Source organism: Corvus brachyrhynchos, unplaced genomic scaffold (assembly GCF_000691975.1).
Source record: "Corvus brachyrhynchos isolate BGI_N302 unplaced genomic scaffold, ASM69197v1 scaffold933, whole genome shotgun sequence".
Classification (NCBI taxonomy): Eukaryota; Metazoa; Chordata; class Aves; order Passeriformes; family Corvidae; genus Corvus; species Corvus brachyrhynchos.
This window is the reverse complement of record NW_008237401.1, coordinates 340,324-353,888: the sequence shown is the minus strand read 5'-3', so window position 1 is coordinate 353,888 and position 13,565 is coordinate 340,324. Positions and strand designations below refer to the sequence as shown.

General features: G+C 47.3%; 1 protein-coding gene across 2 annotated transcripts in view; it reads right to left on the bottom strand.

Annotated features, from left to right (window-relative positions):
• The window catches only part of LARP4 (La ribonucleoprotein domain family member 4), a 17,281-nt gene extending 5,352 nt beyond the window's left edge, over positions 1–11,929 (bottom strand). The window contains exons 1-11 of one of the 2 annotated variants that reach the window (XM_017730751.1): positions 9,001–11,929; positions 8,653–8,800; positions 7,390–7,548; positions 6,979–7,054; positions 6,345–6,481; positions 6,002–6,105; positions 4,905–5,015; positions 4,478–4,531; positions 3,668–3,877; positions 3,082–3,185; positions 115–339 (exon numbers count right to left, since the gene is read on the bottom strand). In XM_017730751.1, the coding sequence (XP_017586240.1) occupies positions 115–339; positions 3,082–3,185; positions 3,668–3,877; positions 4,478–4,531; positions 4,905–5,015; positions 6,002–6,105; positions 6,345–6,481; positions 6,979–7,054; positions 7,390–7,548; positions 8,653–8,800; positions 9,001–9,051 (1,379 nt within the window). In that variant the 5' untranslated portion in view covers positions 9,052–11,929. The remainder of the gene's footprint in view (positions 1–114; positions 340–3,081; positions 3,186–3,667; positions 3,878–4,477; positions 4,532–4,904; positions 5,016–6,001; positions 6,106–6,344; positions 6,482–6,978; positions 7,055–7,389; positions 7,549–8,652; positions 8,801–9,000) is intronic. The other variant, XM_017730752.1, reaches the window with a different exon arrangement.
• Between the last annotated feature and the right edge of the window lie 1,636 nt (positions 11,930–13,565).

The following is a 13,565-nucleotide window of genomic DNA, read 5'->3' as shown; positions in this document are numbered from 1 at the left end:
TTCTCATGGCTGCTCCTTACAGAAATGTATTCTGTGCTGATGGTTGATATCTTTGGCTCACACAAGCCAAGTCCCAGCTGCTGTGTGACAGCAAACACGGACACAGCCCTTTACCTGCCCCTGCCGACGCCGTAATCGCCGTTCTGCTCCAGCTGTGCTGTGGGAGAATCCTTCTGGGAATACCCTTGGTCTTGGTGCCCAGTCAATGAGCTGTTGTGTCGCTCCATGACAAAATTCCTTGAGTTGGTTCTGCTCAGGTCCCCCATGGGCAGGGCCCCGGCGCCGGGCGGCCCCTCCGGGTGCTCCGAGCTGCTGGATGAGCGGAAATGGGGCTTCACCCTGCAGACACAGAGCGGGAGCTGTAGGATCCCCATGCTGAGAAACCACACCAGAACCACCACCAACTGCAACTGATTTGCAGCTGGCAAGAAAAGCACGAGGTCAGCAAGCACCAGAACTCACGTTTCCTGCATACAACTGTCAGGAACAAAGACATTTGTCTTCCCAACCTCCATCAATTCCTTCTGTTATGGTTTTCTTGCAACCTCCACTCAAGTGTTAACAAATGCAGGAAACACTGAGATCACTGCCCAAAAGATAGGCAGGAGGGGAAAAAAAACCCCAAAACCTCAAACAACTTAAAAAAACCCCAAAACCCAGAGGTCACAGAAGAGTCAGAAGAACCCAAAGAGGAATTTTTCCTTTGTCTGGGCCTGCAGCACCAGCACAGGGCACTGGAAATGGAGCTGGAGAAATAAGCCAAGGCCAAGGAACAGACTGATCTAACCACAGGCAAACAAACTGAACTGAGACAAGGCCAGGAGTGAGTGAACGTGGCAGACGAGGCCAGGGCAGCTGAGCCCCACCATGCACAGCCAGGCTCAGTCTGGCTGCTCCCATTCCCAAACCCCCAGCACTGACTCTGCAGTTCCCAACCCTCAGACATTTCACCCCGCTATCGATTATTCAGCATTAAAGCTGTGCTTCCTTTGAGCACAGACACAGCTCTGCACACTCAGTGCTGCTGCAAGCTCAGGCTCAGGGTCTTAAATGCAGAATTCCCCAGAAAACCTCAGATCCCGCACAATATGGAACAGTCTTCTGAAGCAGCATTTGGGTGTCTCCAACTGTTTTCCACTTTTGCCCCTCACTGGTTTTCCATGCAGCACTGATCAAAGACAAGAACCCTAAATTCTCTCTCCTCTGGTAAACTCTGCACTTCTCATAACTTAAGGACAGCAGGAGGATTTTGTTTAAAAACAGCATGTGCAATCTCATTGTAACATTCCATGAAATCAGAAGAAACTCTCCTAGTGCCAGCCAAAGTATGACCCCTCCATCTCCCTTTCCCACAAGGATGTTGCAACAAATGAGCGCAAAATAAATACGAGCGGCTTAAACAAATGTTTAGCTACAGAGAAAACTCCAACACTTAACTATTAACTGTCTGTACCACAAAACAAATCAGGTTTAATGGGCCAGGACAGAAACCCAAAAGCACCAGCTGGATGAACTGTCCAAACAAGCTGCTCTGCAGTTCAAGAGGAGATTTGCTGAACAGAGATGAATTCACACTTCCCAGCTTCAAGAAGCATCAAGAACCAGTTTTAAGGGCCCAATAAAATTTAAGTTTCCCATCAGCAAAAACCACAGGGAGGAGGTGGAGCAAAGTCAACTAAATGCTTCCATTTTGTTGTTCTCAAAATGGCATATTCTCAAGTCACTGTTCAGCCCTCAGATCTCATAATCTTACCCGTCATCGAGAAGGCCACAGTCTTGTCTGGGCAGAAGAGCAAAGCAGAAAAGACAAGGAAAGACAAAGGAGGGAAAAAAAAGAGCAGAGAGAAGGAGAAATGATGTGAGAGCAGAAGGAAGGAAGAGCAGGAGGAAGGACAAGCAGGGAGCACAGGCTGCCCAGCCCCCAACTGTGACCTGTTCTCTCTTAGCGCGATACTGGATCATCACTGGGCCAGCAGGACCTGCACAGACTGACCCTAAAGCTGCAACTTCGAGCACCCAAGTCTTACAAATGGAAGCCTTTACATAACCAGGATTTTAAAAGCTTCGGGTTATGCAGATGTGATGTACAAGGAGGCATTTCAAGGTGTTAGCACTTGGATACACACAGTTCTTGCACAGCTGCAGCATCCGTACTTCCAAGAGGTTCCACATACCCAAGAGCTTTACAGGTTTTAAGATTGTGCACAATTTAAAGCAAAAAATATCCAAACCACCTTTGTCAAGATGTGAGTTGGGAGCTGAGCAGCTGCAACTGGAGCAGCTGCTCCATCTTCCAGGCAGAGTCACGCTCCCAGTTCCACAGTCTGTGTTAAGACTGCTGAGTCACCACAGACCAAATCCTGAAGTTCCCCTTCTGCCAACAGCCACAGACCCGAACTGCACCACAAACCCACTCACGGCCCTGGCAGTTGTCGACTGATTTCTCCAACAACACCAACAGCAACTCCCATGATCCCAGCCCTGTGCTGCACACAAACAACTCCCACCCCCACACACAGGTTACTACTCCATTGTATTCACAGAGCAATTGCTCCAGCAATACAAAATGTTTCCTCCTCCCCAGTGTTTATATCTAAGTCCTTACAGCTCTCAGGAAAGATGGGGATAAAGCAAATATATTACAAGGAACAGCCCCAGCATCGAGCAGTTGGACTCAGCAGTCAGGACAAGCAACTCCCACTGCAGGAACCAACAGCTCCACAAGCCTGATCCCAGCAGGAAAGGCTTATGTTGTGCTGCAGGAGTTTATAATCTGTGTATAACAAACAATTACAAGTATGACCTTAGGAGGAAGTTATTTATTTGTCTGCAAAAATTCCTCTGAGGCTTTTTAAAGGAGATACCTTCGTTCTCACCAGCACCGTGTCCATTATTTTAGGACCTTATGCTGCCACCTTCTACTTCGTTTTTTTAATTAAGTTGAAAAACATCACATATTTGATAAAACAAAATAAATTATGTGGTCCCATCAGAAAGCACAGCAGGTGACATGCAAAGAACACTTGAGGATGTCAGTACTGTAAGTTTTCCAGGAGCTAACACCCGACAGAACTATCTTACCGATTCCTATGGAATGGGCGACCTATACTCAGAGAAGCAGCATTTGTTTTGTATGATCCTGGTGTATTAAAGCCATTCACAAATCCACCGTTGGGAAAAGGGGCCTGCAACAGACAGAACAGTCTCAGTGGCTGAGCTACAAAGAAAACGTTTGCAGATTAATGATCAGCTTCAGCACTTACTCATGGCTGTAATTTCACACTGGGCTACAGCATCTACTGTGGTGTGAACTCACTACTCCAGCCAAACCCCCACAGGTTCAAAGTCTGCATCTGCTTTAGCAGAGTTCCCCCATTCCTGGAAAAGCTATGGGCTCTTCCAGTAACACAAGCTGCTGGATAATGGAATTTCACACCAAAATTCCTTGAAATGAGTGGCAGCCAATGGTGAGACTGGCAGCTCCCCTGACTGTTGCTTTATCCCTCTGTTTTATGACATTTATTGTCATATTTTTATGACAATAAATGTCATAAAACAGAGGGATCTGACCAAGAAACCTGGAAAGCCTGCTCACCCCAGTGATTATTAACCAAATTATCCCTGATGGGCTGGGCTCCTCCTCCCCTTCTCACCAGCTGTTACTCACCAGTGGTGTCTCAAAGTAAGGTGCAGGATTTGGAGACCACGTCTGAGGCACGATGCTGTAAATCGAGTACTGCTGAGGGCTATATACAGGCTGCATAAACAGGGGGGAGGCAAACTGGGCTTGGGTCTGCACGGGCTGGGGATACACACTGGAATCCACGACCCGGTAACCATTCTTAGCAAAAAACGTGTTGATGGCTTTTATCCTGGCCTGCAAGACAGCAAATCACGCCATGCGTTAGCTGGGAGAAAAGGAGAACGTGGAATCTTTCCTGCCTGATGTGAAGGTTGATTACTGCTTATGAATAAAAACTGATAAAATCAGTCCAGATCATATTCCCACAGCATGGTAACGGGAAGGACACCCATTGCTTTAGCTGGGTGATCTGTAAAACTGCAGATAAATGCTGCTTTCTACAGCAGAACTGTCCAGACTTCAATCATCCCAGGTCCTCTCACAGTCCACACACTTTGCTCCAGCCTGCTCTGTGCAGCAGCCAACTCAAGACTCGCAGTGGCAGGAATCCCTCTCCTGAGCTCTGCAAACCCAGATTCTGGGGCAAGTGGAGAAGGGAAGTCAGCACAGGAATGTATTTCACCTCCCCTGGGAAGCAGTGCTGTGAGTAACCAGCAGCCACTCAACTGTAATTTGTCAGAGCTCCCCATGACCTCATTCACATTTCCAGCCTCCAGAGCTATGGACTATCCCACTGCTGAGTCCTTGGTTCTACCCCCCACAAATGGTCACCATCATCCAAACAGAAACAACACAATTCAGTTCCAACAGAAAGAGCAGCTAAAGCAGCCTCACCATTACTGGCTTGCCCTGAAAGGTTTTCACTTCTTCCCTTAAGTATTTGAACGCCTGCAGATACAAAAAAAAGATCAACATTAGAATATCTTGATAAAGTTGTGCTTCCCAAAGGATGTTCCATGATTTAACACAAATGTGCAGCCACGTGCTTCCCTGTCAGCCCACCTAAGTTCATTAACACTTCCAATTCAGGATTCTAGTGCCAGTCACGGCCAGAGAGCGCCGAGGCAAGAGCCAGGCATGGGAATTATAACCCCACAATCTCTCAACTTTCCTCTTATTAACCAGAACTTGCAAGTAATCTCTTAAAACAACAACAGGGCATCAGTAAATAAATATTTCTTTTAGCTATGGGAAGCACATGTGCACTTTCATTGAGCAGGAGAAGGATTAAAGCTGGTATGGCAGAGGAAGGCAGCCTTACCTGTTGCGCGTCTGTGTCGGACTGGAATGTAACGTACCAGTTGTTGTTGTGAGCAAACTCACAGCTTATCACCTTGGGGCAGTTCTCATTCTTGAACAGAGCCTTCACCTCCTGGGGAGAGAAGTTCAGAGCCCTTGTACAATGAACACTCAAGTGACCCAAGTTTATGCTCCAGCTCCTCAGCTGCCGCTCTCCCGTGACCAGGGATGGTTTTTTATTCCCCTGACCAAACCACCCTCTACCTGCTTCTTAACCCACGAATCCTAGTTCAGCCTTCTGGGCTCCCCAGATACAACAGAGCAGGCCCAGCTGGTAAGAAAATCAAGATCTGTGTAGATCTGGTGATATTTTCATATGAAATAGGTAGGAAAAGTGTGGCTTTAGCTCAGCAGAGTCACAGAGGCAACAATAACTCCATGAAATATTTCTAAGTCAAGGCAACCTGACAGCTTTGCAATAATCAGATTGTAAAGAGAGGGACAAGCAGCTGCTCAGTGTTTGCATTAAAAGAACTCATTAAAAATGCTGGTAGACAAACACCCTGTGTTACAACTTTAAAAAACAAAGAACTAAATCATTCTGTTCGCCAAGTATCAGGAGGAATTTTATTATCCTCCCTTCTCGGACATAATGAGCTCAGCTCATGCTGGGGCTCAATGAATGAGAAATGTTTAGTAACATTTCTTGCTGCCAAAACAATCGTCTGACTTCAAGTAAAGTTATTGCTGTGACAAAAATTCAGCCTGAATTCCAAGCTATGCCCTGGACTGATTTATTTTTGGAACTGAAAAGAAACCAGTTCAAACTTCCTTCCAGAAAAGCCGAGCTAGCTCAGCTTTGGTGGGAAAAAAGTTTACTTAAGAAGGTTTAAATATAGTAGTAAATGATGGGAAGGGACAACGGCAATAAGTTTTTGTTTTGACTATTTTGACAACGCACCCAGGTGGAAAAAGTTACTGATGTGCTCTAGAAGAAAAATATTCATGTTTAATCCAATTAAACACCAGCTGACCTTTTCCTGGTGCTGTTTGAACCCCTATTGAAGGCACCTTCCAAAACCAGTAACAGAGTTATTTATGTCCTTTCTCTTTATTTACCTCTATAGGTGTTGTTTCAGGGATCTCACGAAGAATGATAATACACCGTTTGTGGTTTGGTCTGACTTTCTCCCCCCTTTCATCCACTTGTACCATAGGAGAAGCTGAAATTAAAGTATAAAATTTGGACACATTGCACATCTCAGCAGTAACAGATTCTCTCATGGAACTTGGAACAAAGAATGAGAATTCAGGAGTTTGGAACAGCCTCCTGCACAGTAAAGTTCCTGCCACCATTTACCAGCACAACAAACCATAAGCAGGCTCAGAGACTACAACAGCTCTCTGAAGCATGGAAGGATTCTTTGTGCTGCTGATACAGATACCAAAGTCTCAGACTTACATCTCAAAACTTCAAGAATAAGGTCCATATCCGTTGTCAGCTTCTTAATCCCTTCCATGTTGGCAATTGTCCATATTGGAACAAACTGATCACTGTCCATCTGAGACATCAAGTAGAGATCCTTCGAAAGATTCTCTCTAAAAAGACATAAAATTATTATTTAATAAAGATCCTGAACCTGCCTTAGAGAAAACTTAAACAAGAGGATAACTACAGGCTTAAATAAATATTCACCAGTACCATTCACAACCAAAACACCCTCAGATTTTCTCTCCTGGAACAAATCCCAGCAAATCAAAACAAAGCAGAGTAAGATAATTTTAGAAACTTAATGAAGTTCCAGCGCCCTACACATTGGTCTGCAAAAAGGATCTGCCAAAAAGACTTCTGGTGCCACACAGTAAATTATCTCGACATCTTATGACTGTGGAGCACAGCAATCATACTCATCCAAGGACATGGATGCACAGACAGGAGCGAAACAGCTGGGAGGTGCCACAGGGCTTCTACAGCACATCAGCAAATCTTGCTTTGTGTTTTTATCAAGATGATAGCACATATTAAGCCAAGAAGAGGGATATTTGCCAAGGATTTTAGTAAAGGGTTTATACCAAGGTGAGTTAACTGCACCTACCGTGAGAAGCAGAATTCAAGTTGTTTTCTCAAACATTCTCTGATGTCTTCTGTGGACACAGTGGAGCTGCCGTCACCTGAAAGGGACCACACCCACCATCAGCTCCCACTTTCACAGCAACAAGACAAGACAAGGCAAGGACACATCTCATTGCAGAACACAAGAGTGAATCCCTCTGGGTAGGACCAAGAGGAAAAGCTCATCCACGACGCTTAAAGACCCCCAGACCACACACTCTCAAAATGACTCTGATCCCACTTTGCCCCTGTTTGGCCACATGTTGAGGCCATACTGGAGCTTGTATGTGGATACACATGGACATGTCAGAGCTCCAACTTGGTTACACCACACTTACAGCAGCTCCAGGGGCGTTACAGACACTGACAGCAGCATCTGAACTTCAGCACTCACCAGACACTTCATAGATTTGGTATCCCAGATCTTCGGTTGCCAGGACAATTCCATTTGCTGACGCCTCATCAACTCCTGTGCCATTCCTTGTGGCTTCACAGGATGGGGAATACATCACTTCATACTGCTTGCAACTGTCCTCTGAGATCTCTATGTTACCTGGCAAAGGAACACACCAGCAGCAGGAAAACTCCTGTCAGCTCCAGTATACTTCCCATTTGAAAAATTCTGGCTACCACCATTAAAACAAATACTCAAGAAAGCTGTACCTGAGAGTGCCTAACCTTAGCCTGTATTTCTTAGGCTTTGTGTGGGATAGAACTTATACCCCTCCAATTTCAGGAAGATCTGGTTTGCACTAGGCTCTCAGGGAAAAGTAAATAAAGGATGCTGAAAGTGGCAGAGAATCTAAAAACCAGCCTTTCCACATGAAATTTAAAATATTTAAGCGAGGTTCCTAAAAACAAGGGATGAAAATTGCTTACACTGCCTCAATTGCTTCACTTTGTTATGAAGAGACAAATGAGTTTCTGTCAGGCAAAGCACAAACCCAGCACTCTCTCCTCACTTCTGCTGACTTACCAGAAACCTTTGACAAGGCCACACAAGCTGAATGTTCCCTTCTTTATCCCTAACTTTTACTAAACCATTTTGCAGAGAATCTTCTACATCCTCTGCCATGCTTTGAATCACCTCAGCTACACCCTGGATCAAGTCTGAGCCAAGCAAGTGAAACCAGTTGAATCCTTAGTTCTGGACACTGCCTGTGTGGTAAGGATGGGAACAGGACTGCAGTGGAACAGTGAGAATGGAAAGGAGCTAACCACGGATACTGAACAGGCTCTGCTCGAGAACAAATGCTCCTGACAGTTCTCAGCAGCACCTCGGTCACCCAGGATTGCAGGTGCCCTCAGACCTCATCTTCCTGTTCACAGGGTCCAGTGGATGCTCAAGTGCAGCAACGTCATGAATCCATTTCTACACATTCAGCACCCTGCTCCCCTCTTAGCGCGTTACTTGGTCATCACCGGGCCCCTTGAATCCTGTTCCAGCAGAGCTGGGACACTTTCCCGAACCAAAGCCCACTGGTGAGACCCACCACCCTTATAAACCACCTGCTGCATTCCCATGGTCCTTTCACACACGTTGCTCCATCAGCACTGACAACCCCAAGGACAAGAGCCAGAGGTTGCTCCTCACAGCTGAGCTCCCCGAGTGTCCCCCGGGAAGGGCCATATCACGACCCGTGTCCCAACACCTCACCCTCGGCTGGAGTCCCCTGGGCCGCTGCCGTCTCCTGCCACGTGTGCTCTGTGCCATTGGTGGGGGGCACGGCCTCACCACTGCCCGGGGGCACTTCTTGCCACACTTTTGCATTGGGGTTCAAGCCAGCACCTTTCGATGTTACCTGCTGAAGAGACCAGAACACTTTGGTTAGTTGGAGCAACGCAGAGAAGCCTCAGAAGTCAAGCCAGAAAATACAGGTGAATTTAGTGATTGTCTCTAGAGTTCCACATCTCAAGTGTCTACCCAGCTATTAAGCACCTATGTGATTTTTTTATTAATGAAAACAGGAAAATCCTTGGTATTTTCCAAGTATTTCGTTTCTACCTCCATTAGAAGTGTTGCCTTCAACCTCTCTTTATTGACATCCGACAACATCAGCGGAGGCAGCGGCTACTCGGCAAGGACTCTGGGAACTCATAAGCTTTTAAAGACTTGACTGTCATAATGCTCCAGTCCCCTTTCACCAGAAAGGGAAATTTTCCCTCCTCCAGACCCCTTCCTAGAAAGGAAGGTAAAAAAACATATGTCAAGGAGAAGAAACTGTATAACTTAACGGAATTAGTGATATCTGTACTAACCAAGCATCACCTGTGCTGTGCCAGGATTCCTCCTGAACTTACCCAAGTGCTACCCCCTTCCCCCAGGAATCTTACACACATCAACAGAAAGTAATAATTTCCTTAAACTTGTAACCAAGGAGATTAAAGGTTTTGAATTGCCAGCATAAACTTACACACCTTCCCAGCCTGCTGGGGAGAGAACAAGATCTTCTCACTTTGGGTCTGGGCAACAAGGACCACAATTAGAGTGAGAAGGTTACAAATGAGACAGTCAAGAAGAACTCCAAGATTCCAGCCTGGCACCTGACACAGAGAAACACTCATCCCCACAGCACAAGATAGAGTCCTTCAAGGTCCCCCTCCCAGAGCTGCTCAAAGGCATTTGGGTGAGGAATCCAACAATCCAGCAGCAGCACGGAGGAGAAACATGGCTTCTGCTCCTTTCACATAGTGAAATAATAACTATAGTTACAGGGTAGTGAATAAAACTACCCTTTTGCAAAAATTAGCCCCCCGAGATATCCCAACACCCCACAAGCAGCTAAAACAGTTCCTCCAGCCACTGGACGATGCTCCAGTTCACTGCTGCAATTTGCTGGACTTTAAAAGGTGAAAGCCATTAATCCAGCTCATATCCACAAATGCACAGATAAGCAAGTTGGATATTTCAGAGGCCGGGCTCCTGGATTCTGAAGTTAAGGAGTGGCTCACTACCAGCCCTCAAACATACAGCACAAGGATAAGGAAGCAGTTGCAATAGCTTTAGAGATAATTCCTCTGCCAAGGTCACACCTCGTGCCAGAGCTGTTTGTTGCAAGGACAAGCCCCAGTTCAGTAACAAGAACACTGGAGAGGTTCAAGACAACCATGTGAGAAGCAAAACAAAGACCATGGTCTTTGCAAAGCTCTGAGATTCAAACCCCCCACGCACAACTGATTTAATCCACATAGCAACAGAGTCTTCCCCTCCCGTTAATCTTTGCCCAGGAGCAGAGCTGGAAACAGTTCAGGGTGAAAGGACACACGTGCAGTTCCCTTTGCAGATTTCAGAGTAATTGTTCCCCAACAAAACAACCTGCAAAGAAAAGCCCAACAACCTGCTGCACCCACAGGCTCTGTCACTGCAGTTCAGCAGTTCCAAACTAAATTCTGCTCAGCTTCTGGTCACTCCTGGGGCAGCATCACCTGCCCACATGGGCTCTTGCTCAGGCACCCAGAGCCAGCAGGTCCCAGTTCTGTGCATTTACTTTTCAACAAAGCAAAAAGAGACAAGACACATCTACAACATGATTCATTCTTTTCTAAAAATAAACTATGCCTCACTACCTACATCTCTGAGGGTAGCACTGAGCTCAGACCTAAAGTAATTTGAAGGAATAAATGTGATAAAGTGAAACTGAAACACTTCAGGGTGATTACACCATTTCTGAAGGTGATTGGGACTAAAAGCAACTCTGATGAAATGATGAATGGATCATGAACACAGCTGGAACAGAGCATGGGCCACTTCCCCTCGTGCTAGAAACAGTGAGCTGTAACAGCCCAGCAGGACCCAGCCCTGCTCTCACTCATCTTAACAGCAAAACCCCACGGACTGGAGAGGATAAAAAGTCCCTAATCTACATCAGCTTTTGGTAAATTCATGCTGCGCTCCAGGAGCAAAACTGCTCCATCCTGGCCAGTGGCTCTTCAGAAGAAAAGGCCAAAACATCAATTCTTGCTTATTTAACTGAGGCTACAAACGCCGAGCCCGTGGGATTGGCTGCAGCACGATCCTCCCAGCTGCTATCGGGAACTTTCATGACGAGGTTAAAGCTTTACAGAGTGACAAAGGTTGGGAACCCTCGCTGGGATCCACAAGCTGACAAAGCTCTCCTCCTCAGCACAGCTTCCCCTCACTCACGCTACTTTCAGCAAATGTGGACCAGAGATTCTCCTCCAGCAACTCCCAAAAACTGGCTACTGAAGAAAATTCTCATTCTGAAAGATGGCAAAGGATATTTTTCTTATTGCAATTACATCTAAATTACATTTAACCAGATTCAATTAAGCTAACAAAAATGCAGGCACTCAAGAGTTTTAAAGCATTCAATTTTAATATTAACTCAAATTATTCTGCAACCAAAATCCTAAGCCAGAGCTTGTGGACAGATTTCCTGGAGTAGACAAACTCTCTGAAACAGAATCAAAGCAAAAAATCCAGAAGATAATTTAACCAAACTTGTGAGGGGAGAAACTAACCCTTTTCCAGAAATGGAAACGCAAGCAGATGGAAAAACCCCAAGGTCAGCAAAGCTACGGGAGGCAGCCAAGAGAAGCCTTGTGCTGGCTGGGGGACAGGCAGGTAGGGACCTGTCTGGGGGGCTCCGACACAGAGTGATCACCTTCTCTGAGGGGAGTCACCTGTCACCTTCTCGGAGCTCACGCAGACTCAGAGGCTGGATAAGGAGAAGTTAAGGATAAGAGAACACACAGAACTCCTTCAGAGCTGCCGGCAGGTTTCAGGTAACAGTTCAGTGCTCTCAGCATCCCAGGTAACTCTCAACCTCACAGTAACTTTAGCGGTCACAGGAGCATCACTCCCACCAGGAGCTGCAGGGTTTTCCATCGGCTGGTACGAGCCCCCCGTGCCCAGGGGAGCCTCCTCCATCCCTTGGAAAAGCCAAGGCACAGTTGTGCTGTCTGAAGGTGCTACCTGTGTCAGAGGAGTGTGAACAGGGGCAGTGTGGGGTCACAGGAAGCCTCACCTGCTCGAGAGGGCCAACAGCACTCAGCGCTTCCCACAGTCCTGGATTTCTAACCGGGAAACATCGTGGGCAGCATTTCACCCACCTGAAACACACAGACTCCCATTTCCCCAATAAACCACAAATATATGGAATTAGGAGCACATACCCATCTGAGTGGAGCCCACAGCAGGCCCAGCAGCCATTATCAATTCCATTTCTCTCGATGCATTTATTAATATTCCCAATGCACCTAATTATTAATTGTTAACAGCACACAGGTCCTGGCTGCAAGGGAGAAAAAAGGCATGCCCCAAACATAAACGTATGCAACAGCACGAGCCTTCCACAGCCCTTACACAGCCATTACTGCAGAGATTTGGAACTAAAGGATGTTGAAGGAAACCCAATTCCCAGATGCGCACTGTGAAGGGCTCGGCACAATCACCATGTTTACACCTCAGGTAGGTCTAAAACAAACACTAACAGCTACAGCAACTCAGCCAACCCCCCTGAAAACCTCGGGACTTCCACCCATCCTGTGCCTTATTTTCCAGGCATCCCCAAAGATCCCCAGATAAAGCTGCTGCCTGCTCCCAAGAATCCGACTGCAGCATTCCAGGACACCTAGCTTTGAACTCCAGTTCTCTGCCCTGGCAGTGACAAGAAACCTTCAGGAAGTCGAGATGGTCCTCAGGAACTTGGAATTAAATATTATTGAGGTTTCCAGAATGAAGATCAGAGAAACTCTCAACACTATCAGAGGAAGATCAGACAGAGTTGAGTTTGTCCTTTAGGACTCCCTAAAAATCCCGAAGTGCTGATGAGCTCCAGCTCCCATCCACACCACCACCACCAGCCATGTGCTCCCTGATATGCTCCAGCTCCCATCCACATCCCCATCACTGCATTCCAGAACCTGCCTCGTGCACCCGCCGCTCGCAGGAGCCACCTCCTGCTCCCGCAGGGCCTCTCACCACGTTCAGCCGCCGATGAGGCAGCTGCTCATGCCTCCCATCAGCCTCAGCAGTTCCTCTTCCAGCAGAACACTGCAACCCCTAATTCTCAAGGCCTGTCACCGTGTTCACAACAACTTTTATTCCTCTCCGCGAAGCCAAGGCACATCCGGCTCGGAACTGAGCTGATTCACTTAAGAAAGAGATGGCGTTTCCCAAACTGCTTTATTTAGAGGTTCTTAACCATGGAGCACATGTTCGTGTAGGAGCCCACCAGCACCACCTTACCCGTCACCCGAACAAAATCCCTGAGCAGAATCCCCCGAGCAGGAACCCCCCGAGCTGAACCCTCTCGGGCAGACCCAGGCCAGCGCCCGCCCAGCTCCCTCCGTTACTCCCCCCGGCTCCGGCAGCTCTTTGCTCCGCGCACGTTTTGGGACAAAACTCGGTGCAAAGTTTATAGCAGCCACCCGGGTTCGTTCAGCAAAGGCTGAAACCGCTTCACCAAACCCGTGAAACGCTGTGAGCAGGTGAAGCCCCGTCCCGGGCCACAGCGGACACGGCGCCCGCCCTCCTCGGTGACCTCCAGGGCCGGGCCGGGCCGCGCTCCTCGTCCCGCCCGGACCCGGCGCCCCGGGGAGCGACAG